We start from the raw sequence: 12,738 nt of genomic DNA, 5'->3' as shown, positions 1-12,738 counted from the left end.
ATATTTATTAGGAGGTAGGAGATTTTTAATGATTACTTTGACAAATTCTTTTGAAATGAGCAATTTAATTCACAATAATTTAATATTTAAACCATAAGAAGATTTTAACATTACAACAAATTTTTGGTGAATTATTATTGACTACTTTAAAACATCAGTTCATCATGAAGATTGTAGTTCATAGGCAAAAGAATTTTAAAAAAGTACTTACACAATATGTTTTCCTACAGTCCAGTCAGAATCAATCTCCAGTGGACTATCGATTCTTACACCTTCTTTAGTCACTAGGCCCAAAGTGTACTAAAAATAAAATAATTTTTGAAGAATCAGTTGCACACAGAAAAATTACTGGCAATTCTGAACAAATAATGTGAATTGTTTATACCTAACAATATAACTTATGCTATTTATTAAAAAGTAAAACTAAAAAAAAAAAAAAAAAAGTACACTGAAATTATGTAAGCAATTTTTTCAAAACAAACTGTTCCTCAGAATAATTTAACAAAATAATAAATTCATATTTTGGAAACTCGAAATGTATAGTTTATATTGTAAATGGGCCTGAATTCAATTAAATTTACATCTTTTGTTTTAATGATGGAGTCCCATAAAAATTTAGCCATGAAATTTACAAACATGAGAAAACATAATAATACTTTAATAAAGCCCCAACACCAATAAAATGAGTTAAGCAGTATGATTTTTGATTAATATGAAATTAATATACACTGATATCAAAAAATCTAATTATTATTTTTAAATTTTGGAACAGCAATGTCAAAAATTCTCATCTAAATGGAACCTTAATATTTATCTAAAAAATGGTCTGTGTTTATTGGTTTGTTTCATCAGAGCAATTAACAAAAATAATACCAGAACTAAGAAAAATGCTTAAAAGATTATGTAACAGTAGTAAATGTTAACATTATGATACAGTTATTGAACTGCCAAAATCTTCTCTGTTTTATAAAAAGAAACAAAAAAAATATTTGATATGATCAGACTGCCTCTCAACATTACGTTTATTTCAAAACCAAAATAAAGCAGATTTATTTGGGGGGGGTTGAAGGTAATCATTGTTAAATTCAATCCCCGTCATTATTTTTGAACATTTTAAAATTATGCAAATGCATAACAAGCTTAATAATAAATAAATGAAGCTGATCTATTAAAATGTTATGACTTGACATGGATGGCATTAGCAATTTTTAATGAATGGGTTTTAAAAAGAAAATAAACTAAAAAATCAATCTGTCTCATCAGCAGTCACAATGTCTAAACACACTCTATTTCTTCCAGCAAGTGCACATTCTTAATTCATCATGTGATCAAGAGATTATCAAAACATGGTAAGATTTAATTCCTTGAGCTATGTGCTAGAATCCTTCAAAATATGAAAGATGTGGATTAAAGTTAGCAAGAAAATTAACTTCTTTGATGTATCATACTTTTTAAAATATATACTGAAACCAAGTCTCAGAAAAGGCAATAAAGAACTATTTTAAATATGTCAGCCTTTTAGTATGAAACAGAGAAAGATGAAAAAATCTCTCATAATTCACCCTAGTTGGAAAATAATAAATAATAAAAGCTTCTATCCGCATCCGAGAAAGTATAAAATACTCATGCAATGCTGATGTTAACAGAACTCAGAATCCTAACCATTAGCATTTACTGGACTTAATAACTCTACAACTAGTTGGCACAGTTAGCATTGAACTGTTAAGAGAAACCTCATTAACCCTTTGACAGTTTCATTTTTTTCCAGAATTCGGTCAAAAAATGTCACAATTTTTTATTGCATTTTTTGTTCATTTTACATTTTTAAGTAAAGATATGTTATTAAAATTAACATTTCTAATATTTTTAAGCATTTATTGCAACTTTATTTCTTTAATGAAAATAATCAATTTTCCCTGCAAGTTGTTTTTTTTTCCTACGTGAATGCAAAACGGGGAAGTTACATTTACAATTAAAATAGTACAATTACTTACAGATATTTTCGATTTTAATTCAATTACATTTACTATTATGTTTTGATACAAAACATGCTTACTCTTCTTTTTTTAAAGATCTGATTTAGTGTGATATATCTTAAAGCAAGGCGACAGGCACGGTCCAACATCACACTCTGGGCAAAAATACCTTGTCTCTTTTCTAATTCTTTTGTCGTTGTCATTTTTTTTTTTCAATGAACACACATAACACTGTCTTGCGGGTCTTAGTTTTTTCTTTGTAGGTGGAATAACCTCTAAAAAATGTCCTTCTGTTAGTTAGTCTTAATGGAGTTGGTAAATATCCAGGACGGCCTTTTCTTTCTTCTACTGCAGCATGCCTTTCAATAAGTCGGTCGATAATTTCCAATCGAAACTATAAATTCGTATCTTTACCGCCGTGCTTTTTATACAAAACATAAGCATTCCATAAGCAGATGTCTAGAAGATGAAAAATTATTTTTTTTGTAGTATTTCTTTCCTCGTTTCTTTATTACAGGATAATTACTTAGGTTCTGGTCCATTTGATCTACACCACCCATTGTGTTATTTATTATACTCCATAACTACTTTAGGTTTTCGTTTAATTTCATTCGTCAAAGTGGATACTTGAACCATTTCCAGATTATGTATTGTAGATATGAGAGACACGGCTTTTTTGTCTATCCATTTCATAATGCACACTTTTCCCCTCTGGTAAGCAAGCATTTGCCCTTTTTGAAGTTTTTTTTGTCAAAAACTTTAGGAACTTCTTTTCTTTGAAGTTTTAATGTTCCGTACATATCTGTACAGTAACTAATGAGGATATCTGCTATTTCAGGAGATGAATAAAAGTTGTCAGTTGTCAGACAGTATCCTTTATGTAAAAGTGGTTGCATAAGTGTAATAATAGTGGTTGCATAAGTGTTGCGAAGATTTGCTCAAATGTTTGTAATTTTCATCAAACACAGTTCCTTTTCCGGTGTATATTATCATAGACCATACATATCCAGACTTCGACTCACAAAGCATGTACAATTTTATTCCAAAGCGTGATCGCTTTAGAGGAATATACTGTTTCCAACTTAGCCTTACAGCTATACTGTTAGCTTATACTGTTTCCAACTTAGCAACAACATAAAACTCTCGTCTATGGTAACGTCACGTTCAGGGATGATCATTTTTTCGAAACGAGTTTTTAAATGCTTTAGCACGGGCCATATTTTTGATAATTTTGGACACTTATGAGAATTTATGTCAAAATTGACATCATCTGAAAAATGCAAAAAACTGTAAATTAACTGAAAGGGCGATATGACATCACTTTTGGGAAAAATGGCGTGGATGTTGAATGCCTCTTGCTCCAATACTGCTCAACAACTGGCTTTTTTACAATACCTTGCAGAATATTCAAAGCAAAAAACACATGTAATTCATCTTTCGATGTTGGTGTCCATTTTTTGCTCCTGGAATGCCTACGAAGTGTACTGTTTTTTATGCATTGCTCAGCATATCTATTTGTTTCAAAAACAATCAGGTCAAGCAAATAATCGCCTATGAAAGCATCATAGAACTGAAGTTTACCTTTAGTCTCATCGATATCCAAGTTAATTTTTGGAATTCCAGTGAAAGCAAATCTTGAAGGCGAATCCGAAGGATTATCACAACTAATTTTAAAAAAATTGTCTTGCTTGACTGATTTCATCTATACTACTATCAAGGTCATCTAGTAAAATTTCGCTACTATCATTTACAGATAATTCAGTTTCTGATTCCGAGTCACAGTTCGAATCACAAGAAATTAGCTCCATACGCTCTAAATTATCCATTATTTAAAAGTAAAAATATATTATTCAACTCTTACATCAATACAATTATCAGGCGGTTAGTAAAATATAGCCAGAAAGCTATACACTGATAGATAACAATTTGTCTTCTGATACAAAACATGCGAAAAAACCCGTGCTTTTGAACCAATTAGACAATAAACTGCAAACTATCATTTACTGGACAACTATCCCCATCTATACGAATAATTTGTTACTAAAATTGAAAAAAATACGGTCGAAACAGTGCAAGCGAAATAGAAATCAGATTGCCCGAAACCTGTGCCTGTACGGCGTATGGGCAAAACAGGGAAGGGGTTAACAACAACCTACAAAAGAAAACAGGCAGTAGTCATTTTCATATCTGACTGACATGTAAAAGAAGTGTTCATGTTTAAAATCATGAAATTATTCAGTTCATTAGTACGAAGCCACACGCAGTGAAGAGAGCAGACCTATTTTCCTCCTGATTTTTATTCATTCAAAATTTTAAATAAGAAAAGAATTGAAAATGGAGAAATATAACAATGTAATATGCTGATTCTTAAATTGCAAATTCCATCAAATTAAAATACATTACCTTAGGGAAGGATCTTGCATCCCTATAATACAAGATACGCACACAATGTTTCAGTAGATCCCGGGCTTCACTTTCACATACGTCAGGTTTCTTTTCAATTGCATCTCTAAGAATAGGCTAAAAATACAATAACCAATAAGGATCAAATATTACTGTTTTACATGATGTAATTTTTCATTTGATAAAATTTGTATGAATAGAACTTAACATAATAAACTAAATAATTTAATCTTTGAGATGGGTGTAGAGTTATTAAAAACTGGAAGTTCTTTAATATCTTAAAGCAGAAAAAAAAATTCATAAAAATCTTGGGTAAGTACAGTAGTGATAAATTTGATACAAAAATGTGTCTTGCCATTTGAAATTAAAATGTGTTATTTTAAAAAACACAAGACATATCTAACATGGATCTTGTTTTCTAACAGTTGTTAACAGATACTGTAGAAATAACATCAGAGCAATATTCTTCTACTAGATATTTCATAAGCGGCAACTATTCTTATACCCTCATTTGTTTCATTTCGAGTTAAAAGTTATCTTTACCCATTGTGTGTTATTTGTAAGTTTGATTTACTCATCAATTATATATATATATATATTATCAAAGACCAGCAACCTTTGTGACAGACATTTTAAGGGTCAGTTAGATTAGATTTAGTGACAAAGCACTCCATAACTCCTGGTGGTCTTAGATAAATTTACTTGAAATTCATTACTATCCTGGTTTTGGAGGGTATCGCTGAAAATACATGTTGGCTTATATGCGCTTGTTGGTAAATCTGAATATTCTCAAAGGTCAAAATGAAGTCCTTTATAATCATCCAAGATCATTTACTGCCACCATATATGGTTCATTTGTTTTAAGGAATGATAATTTTTGGCTACATACAATAGCTATAGCTAACTGGTACCTTGAGATGGTCACAAAATTCTGAAAATGGACAAACTGGTTCAATGACCATACTTTAACATGACTGAACATTTCATCAGGTAGCTGTCTTTTTAATTTTTCTAACATTGATAACTGAACTGTGATATATTTAAGAGGTATATGGACTTTTCCATTTAAAAAAAGTGTTAAAAATAATTTATTCCTATTTTGCTAAGCTATATACACTCTGTTGCCAAAAAAAAAAAATGCACCCAGAAAAAATTGAGCCATAAAACATGGCATGCAAATGTGGTTTGGCAAGTTGTGTAAATGCTTTAACTTGAAGCACCAACTTGCAGCATTTTGGAGCGATAAATTGTGCATCTGAAGTGCGCAGCTGGTAGAATGCAAAAGGAAGTGATGAGCATTTACAACCATGCTGATGCCTTGGATACACAATATTGTAACAAAAAATGCCTTTAAGACATACTCTCCGGTACATACAGCACAACCTTCTCAACAATGTCTTCGACATGCTTATGTCCTCAACTGGCCTGTCACCTATTGAATATATTTGGAACACATTGGGCAGGCAAATTCAGCCATGTACAAATACATCCCAACTCACTGACTGGTTGCTCTATTTGTGGCACAATCCACCACAGAGGGACGATGGCAACTTAATATACTCATTGGCCCAACCAAGTATTGGTTTGTACAGTTACTAGGGGTAGCTTCACCACCTACTGATTTTTACATTCCTTGTTTTGCTACGCATAAATAAAACGCTTTTTCACCCTAGTAGTTTTTTATCATTTGTTCATATACTCGAACACTATACTAATGCTGATTTCTAGCTCAATTCTTTCTGGGTGCATATATATATATGTCATAATAAAAGCACAAGAAAAAGACGGAACACTGTAGTGATTAGACCCATATTGAAGAAGATTTTGATTGCGTAGTATGCTAGTGATGCTAACTTGGTAATATCTAAAGAACTTGGCAGTCGAGGCAGTTTTAGTTCCATTTTTATTTGCAACTGATATTTGTGGCCACAATAACTTGGCACTCTAATCGTGCCTTTCCACAGAAGATTTACATTTTTGATATTGTTGAGATAGAAAGCAAGCCAGCGAAATTACACCTTAGCACAGTGAGAGCAAAAGCTGAAGTTATGAAAGATGGAAGCATGCCAAAGAGAAAAGTTTTGATTTACAAAGGTAGTTTCAGTTCCCAATTATTACGTCATCAGAGCTGTGTGGGCCATACAGTGATCTAGAAATGACGCAATGCAGAGAAGTTATTACTATTTTAGAATAGAGAGGAAGAATTAATGTTTATAATTATATTATAATTCTGATTCATATAATTTTATCTTACATATATATATAGATATACACACACTTTTTTTTTTTTTTTTGCAAGAGAGTGTATTAGCAAGCAAATAATTTCTATTTTCCATACTATCCAATTATTGACAGCATTTCAAATAATTGTGCATATAAAAATTTTTCAATTACTTTAGAAGCATTTTCATACAAGTTCTTGCTTTTATGAATCATTAACCATAATTCAGAAGTCAAACAACAAAAATCAGCGTTATATTTTCAAATTTTCACAGTTTCGGTGGTTTTACCGAACCATCATCCTCAGTTGCAAAAGCACAAATGAATGAGATAAGATATAGTGATTAGATAAGAAAAAATAAGAAAGAACGGACAAGACTGAAGCTACTGGCACCATCTATTGATGAAAGTAGAACTAAAACATAATTTCTTTAAAGGGAAAGATGGATTGGAATTAGGGTTGTTAACTAGAACAGAAAGATTTTTTTGAATGTGAAATGCCTCTAGAAAATCCAATTCACTAATAGAAGATGTTTTTTGAATAATTTTGGCAGCAGAAAATTAAAAGTGTAATTTTCGGACCAACAATGCTGGACAACAGAAGACTTTTGTGTTTCCTTTTTTCTAACATATGCCTCATGTTCCTTAATGTGAAATTATAAGGCTCTCTTAGTTTGACCACTGTAAATTAAAGCACACTGGCAAGGAATCCTGTAAATACCCCAGGAATTCAAATCCAGAATGGGGTCCTTGAGTATGGAACTCAGAATTTTATTGATGGGAGAATAAATGACCCGAAAGTTAAATTTTATTAAAATACATGCAACTTTATAGCTAACTGATGGAAAGAAGGGAATGACAATAGAATTTTTATAATATCCTAAAACAAGAGCGTGCCTTTTGGTGTGTTGAGATGAGAATTTTTTCAACTGCTTGATTAATAATGTTGGGTGAAAAGCCCCTGTCAATAGCTACTGCTTTTAAATAATTTAGTTCTTCATCAAGAGATAGTTTGGAAGAGCAAACTTGAAGAGCACGGAAAACACAGGAATAAAATGAAGCTAACCTTTGTTTAGTTGGATGACATGATTTGAAGTGTGGTGGAAGGCACACCGATGAAGGTTTACAGTAAACCGTAGTACAGTTGGATGTGTTACGTGTGACCAAAATGTCGAGAAATGGAAGAGAATTGAAAGTCTCAAGTTCAAAGGTGAACCGAATACCAGGATCAATGGAATTCATTGTTGAAAGAACTTTATTTAAATCATCTTTATTACCTTCAAACAGGGTAAAAGTACCGTCTACGTAGCGGAACCATGCCGGGAAGTTTAAAGTTTCAAACAATTTTGATTCATAATAATGCATGTAGATATCAGCCAGGATGGGACTGACGGGGCTTCCAATGGCTAATCCCTCAGTTTCCTTGTAATATTTATTTTGGAAAACAAAATGCGTTTGTTTTATATAGAGTTGAATGAGGGAAATTAGTTCATCAATCTCGATGCAAGAGAAATGAAATTGGCGAAGTCTCATTTCTAGACATCGTAATATACCCTCCACTGGAACATTGGTGAGTAACGATTTTACATCAAAAGAAACCATGAATAAATTTCTAGGAGAAATGCTTTTAACTTTTTTTACAAACTCTATTGAATTTTTTATGGTGTAAATGTTATTATCTAATAGTGTTGAAAATCTAGAAACTAAATATTTAGCTAACGTATACGAGGCAGTGCCTAAATTTGATACAATAGGGAAGAAAGGAATACCACTTTTATGAATTTTGGGAAGAGCATAAAATCTGGCACAATTCGCAACAGATGGGATAAGCGACTGTTTTAAGTTGCTTGAAAGGATTTGTGAAGATTTGATTGCAGTTTTTATTTTTGACAGGTCCGAAGGTGATGGATCTTTACGGATCGGATTATATGGTCCTTCGTTTAAGAGTTAAGTGACACCATCGATGTAAGTGGTTTTATCCATGACGACTATCTGCTATCTGGCCACCTTTGTCAGATTTTGGAATGATAATATCTGGGTTAGAATGAATTTCACTCATTGTAGCTCTTTCTCTCGCATTTAGATTTGGTTTTAAAGGCTTATTATTGAATTTCACATTATGAGCGATAAGATGCCTAATCATTTCTTTCTGTGAATCAGAAACTTTACTGAACCTGAAAGCTTTTTCGATAAGAGCCAAAATCTTTGGAATCGAGGGTTTAGAAGTTTGTGAGAAGTTAAAATTATATTTTAGAATTCTCTGTTGTTCTTCTGATAAAGTAATACTAGAAATATTAACTATTGGCTTAATGTTTACAATGGGAAGATTTTTTTTTTAACTACTTAAATTGGAAGACTGTAAAAGTAGTTTTCATATATTCTTGACTGTGTACTATGGAATTAATCCATAAGAAATTACTAAATATTAATAATTTCTTATTATAATAATATCACAGTTTTAACCTGTAGAAGCAAACGAAGATTAGCATGCTATTTTTATTAGAACAGCTCAGAAAAATCCATTCAGTCATCTTCTGTAGATGCAAATCAATATCTCTGTTTAAAAAAAAAAAAAAAAAGAGAGAGAGAGAGAGAAAAGAAAAGAAAAAATTTACTTTTGCTTCCTCCTCTCCCAAGTTTGGAACATTATTACAATAAGTTACTCTTGGATTAGCATACTTCTGTTGTAAAATTTAAATGTTCAATTACAGTCACTAATTCATCTACCACACAGCTATAACTTTATTTACAATTCATAGAATTGGGTATGTTACTGAGGCCTCACAAATTATTATAAAATATTTTTAAGTTTATATATCTAAAACTTTAAACTTTGTAATGTCACAAAACTTCTCTTCCTTACAATAAATGATCATTTATTAATCACAAGTATTCAAGCAGCATGTCATCATCATACTCCAGGAACAAACACATTACATTTTGCTAGAAGTTGGCTGAGTTTTATTAGATAAAGTACTTATTATGTTATGGATGATATGATAAAAACAGCCAGTTGTATACCTTAATAAGAGTGGTTCGACGTGAATAAGCCATTCATACTTTCATGACAGAAACCATTTAACTGGGATGCCTTAGGAAACATAAATTATGCATAACTTTTAGCATAATTTATGTTCTGTAAAGGCATCACAGTTAAATGGTTTCTCTCATGAAAGTTAGCTGACTAACTTGTTTATATTTTAATAAATCCTTTTATTTGTTGATTATAATAATTTTGAAGGTAGTAGCTTTGAGCCTACAGATATTAATAAAGAATCAGAAATAAGCAGCAACAAGAATGTAAATGAATCATGTAATAAGAAATATGATAATTCTGCCAATATTTATATCTAAAATTAAACAATAATGAAAGAAAATAAAATAAAAAATACTAATTTTGTGCTTGTTGCTGCTATCTCAAAATGATGTAGGAGTTTTTAGAGTATAAAAAGCAGGTAAACCAAAAATAAAAAATAATAGCAATTGAAAAAAAATTCACCTGAGCCAGGTAAGCTCCATACCCAGTTGCAATTGTTGGGCTTTCAAAAGATGTTCCAATTTTATCTACAAATCCTAAGAAACTAAAAATACAGACAAACATTACCTAGATATAACAACTACATGAATCTAAGATACACTAAATAAGTAACACTGAATATTCATTACTTTATGAAAATTTATTTTTCGTTGATAACAAGTATTTTTAGCCAATCATTAAATGGATGGATGCAGAAATAAGCTCAGTTTGTTTTTGCTTAATTTATTGATTCCTAAGATTCCCTGATTTTAATTTACAACAGTTGATATTCAAAAAACTGTTAGGCAACAATTATACTCCAAAATATATAAAATACGTATAAAAACTCTATGCTACCCGAAATATGAAATGATTTATTATCATGTTAAATGTATTAATTTATCTTGCAAATACTTTTGTAAATACAAAGCCGAAATCCATTTTGGATAAATATTTTTAAAACTCTTTGTTACTAATATATGTTAGTTGAATTTTTCAAAATTTTATCAAATCTCAGAATTTTTAGGTGGTAGTAATTTTTTTACATGTGTGCAGTTACTTGCAAGGAAAGTAATATTAAATTTTTAGTCTACAAAATATGATCTGAAGTTTCAGTCTCCTGCAAGTCTACCAGGTAAACCAGGGATGGCCAATCCATGGCACACATGCCATGGTGTGGCACAGAGAAGTTTTAACAGTGGTACATGAAGACTTAGTGAATTAAAAGATTTGAAAAAATAATAATATTGCCTGTATCAACTCCCCACACATAAACACGTTTGAATAAATATAATAATTCCACTTTTCTGCAAGACGTTTACCCAACTGAAATCCATATCGAAATTATTGTCCTACAGAAGCATACAACACTGAAAAGCAGATATAGAAAACTTATTTCAACTGCAAGTGATCCAAATTATATTGAATTTTAGAAATTTGTACCAACAAACAATTTTCTAAATTTACATGATTTGACTGTCAGGTATTGTCGTAGATGTTTGTGAACATAATAAAATCAAAATATTGTTCAAGATTAACTGATATGCAGCTAAAACACCTAACTTTGTTAGCATCTTCAAGAAATAATCCTAATGACTTAATAAAAAAAAAACTACATATTCAAAAACCACAATAACTAAGTACTGGCTGTTTAATAGCTATTTAGAATTAAATTTTTTGAATTAATCATTTTTATTTCATACATAACTGACTGAACCTTTAAAAATGTTTATTAATAATAAAACCCTAGTTTGTACATTTATTTCATTTATTATAATCTTTTTTATATGTCCATTATTCACACTTACATAAAAAAAATGTGCTATTTGCATAAAAATTCCGTAATCAGTTTATAAATAACTTTTTTCACAGTTTTATATTTTTTAGTATGTTGGAAAATTTGTTCAGTGGCACGCAAAACTCTTCCCCCCCCCCAGATAGTGGTCGTTCTTCCCAAAAAATGTTGGCCATTCCTGTTGTAAACCATTAAAACTTCAGATGATTCTGCAGATTTAATATAGTCTTTTAGTCTCATGAATTTTGCTAGTCTGTAGAAGTGCTGATCTTTAAGAACCCATGCACAGTATCAGTGTTTATTAGCATTCTAAGAAATAATTGGTTCACTTTATTATTCTCTAACATTTATGAAATATCATGAACTGTAAAACTCCAATTACGGGCATGTTACACATTTAAGAATGAATGTAAGATTAAGGTCAACATTCAGTTTTGAATAGAAATAAGTACTAATTACGAAGTCAAAAAACAAAAATCAGCGTTATATTTTCAAACTTTTCACAGGACTAGTTTTGATGGTTTTACCGAACCACCATCCTCAGCTGCAAAACTGCAAATAAACAAGATATTTCACAATATGAACTATCATTCCAAACATGCCTTTATTAGATGAAAGGCCAGCCTTGACAAGACGTGATTTGACAAGTTTGAAAATATAACGCTGATTTTTGTTGTCCTACTTCTGAATTAGTATTTATTTGGCGTGTTATTGTGTCTTAATTAGATATAAGTACTTTATGTTTAAAAAAAAAAAAAAAAACATACAAAATTTGCTAAACTATGCCATGCTATGTTGTATACTATTTTTAATATACATTTTTTTATCATTGTTAAATAAAACAATCCCAGCTAACTTTATTTCAAATCATGCCGAGTTAATGCATTCTGAACTTCTCTGAAAAATACTCTTAATGCAAATTATCCACACAAGCTATTCATGGAAGTTAAATTCTTCATTCATTTAAAATTCTGCACTGATTCTTCAAATAAATAACAGGAACTATGTCCATATCAGCTGTTGGCTACCCAAGAGAGATATCACTTTCATTGCTAGCTTGATGATTTTATTCATTGTATGGATGAAAGAATTGTATAGCAAGAAATGTCTGTCAAATAAATAAGGCAAGAAGTAGCTAAACATTGTTGATAAATACATTTCATATATCAGAGGAAAAACAGAAGGTTTCTGCTTTTGATTAAACATTTCCCAATAAGTAGGCCTTCACAGTCTAGTTATTTGAGTGATTTTTGCCAAATAAAACATTTGTTTGTTAAAAATATTTTTAAAATTTGAGAATTGGTTTCCATGGGCTTTAGAACTCGGGC

General features: G+C 30.8%; 1 protein-coding gene across 1 annotated transcript in view; it reads right to left on the bottom strand.

Annotated features, from left to right (window-relative positions):
* Window positions 1-12,738, bottom strand: part of Prosbeta7 (proteasome subunit beta type-4) — a 38,906-nt gene that overhangs the window by 3,626 nt on the left and 22,542 nt on the right. Inside the window, exons 5-7 of the mRNA XM_035348683.2 lie at window positions 10,099-10,180; window positions 4,380-4,496; window positions 212-300 (exon numbers count right to left, since the gene is read on the bottom strand). Of these exons, the coding sequence (XP_035204574.1) occupies window positions 212-300; window positions 4,380-4,496; window positions 10,099-10,180 (288 nt within the window). The remainder of the gene's footprint in view (window positions 1-211; window positions 301-4,379; window positions 4,497-10,098; window positions 10,181-12,738) is intronic.

The sequence above is a fragment of the Stegodyphus dumicola genome, chromosome 1 (assembly GCF_044657685.1).
Source record: "Stegodyphus dumicola isolate Sdum_Otavi_A_Nest chromosome 1, ASM4465768v1".
Lineage (NCBI taxonomy): Eukaryota > Metazoa > Arthropoda > Arachnida > Araneae > Eresidae > Stegodyphus > Stegodyphus dumicola.
Note: the sequence above shows the minus strand (reverse complement) of the source record. Positions and strands in the feature narration are given on the sequence as shown.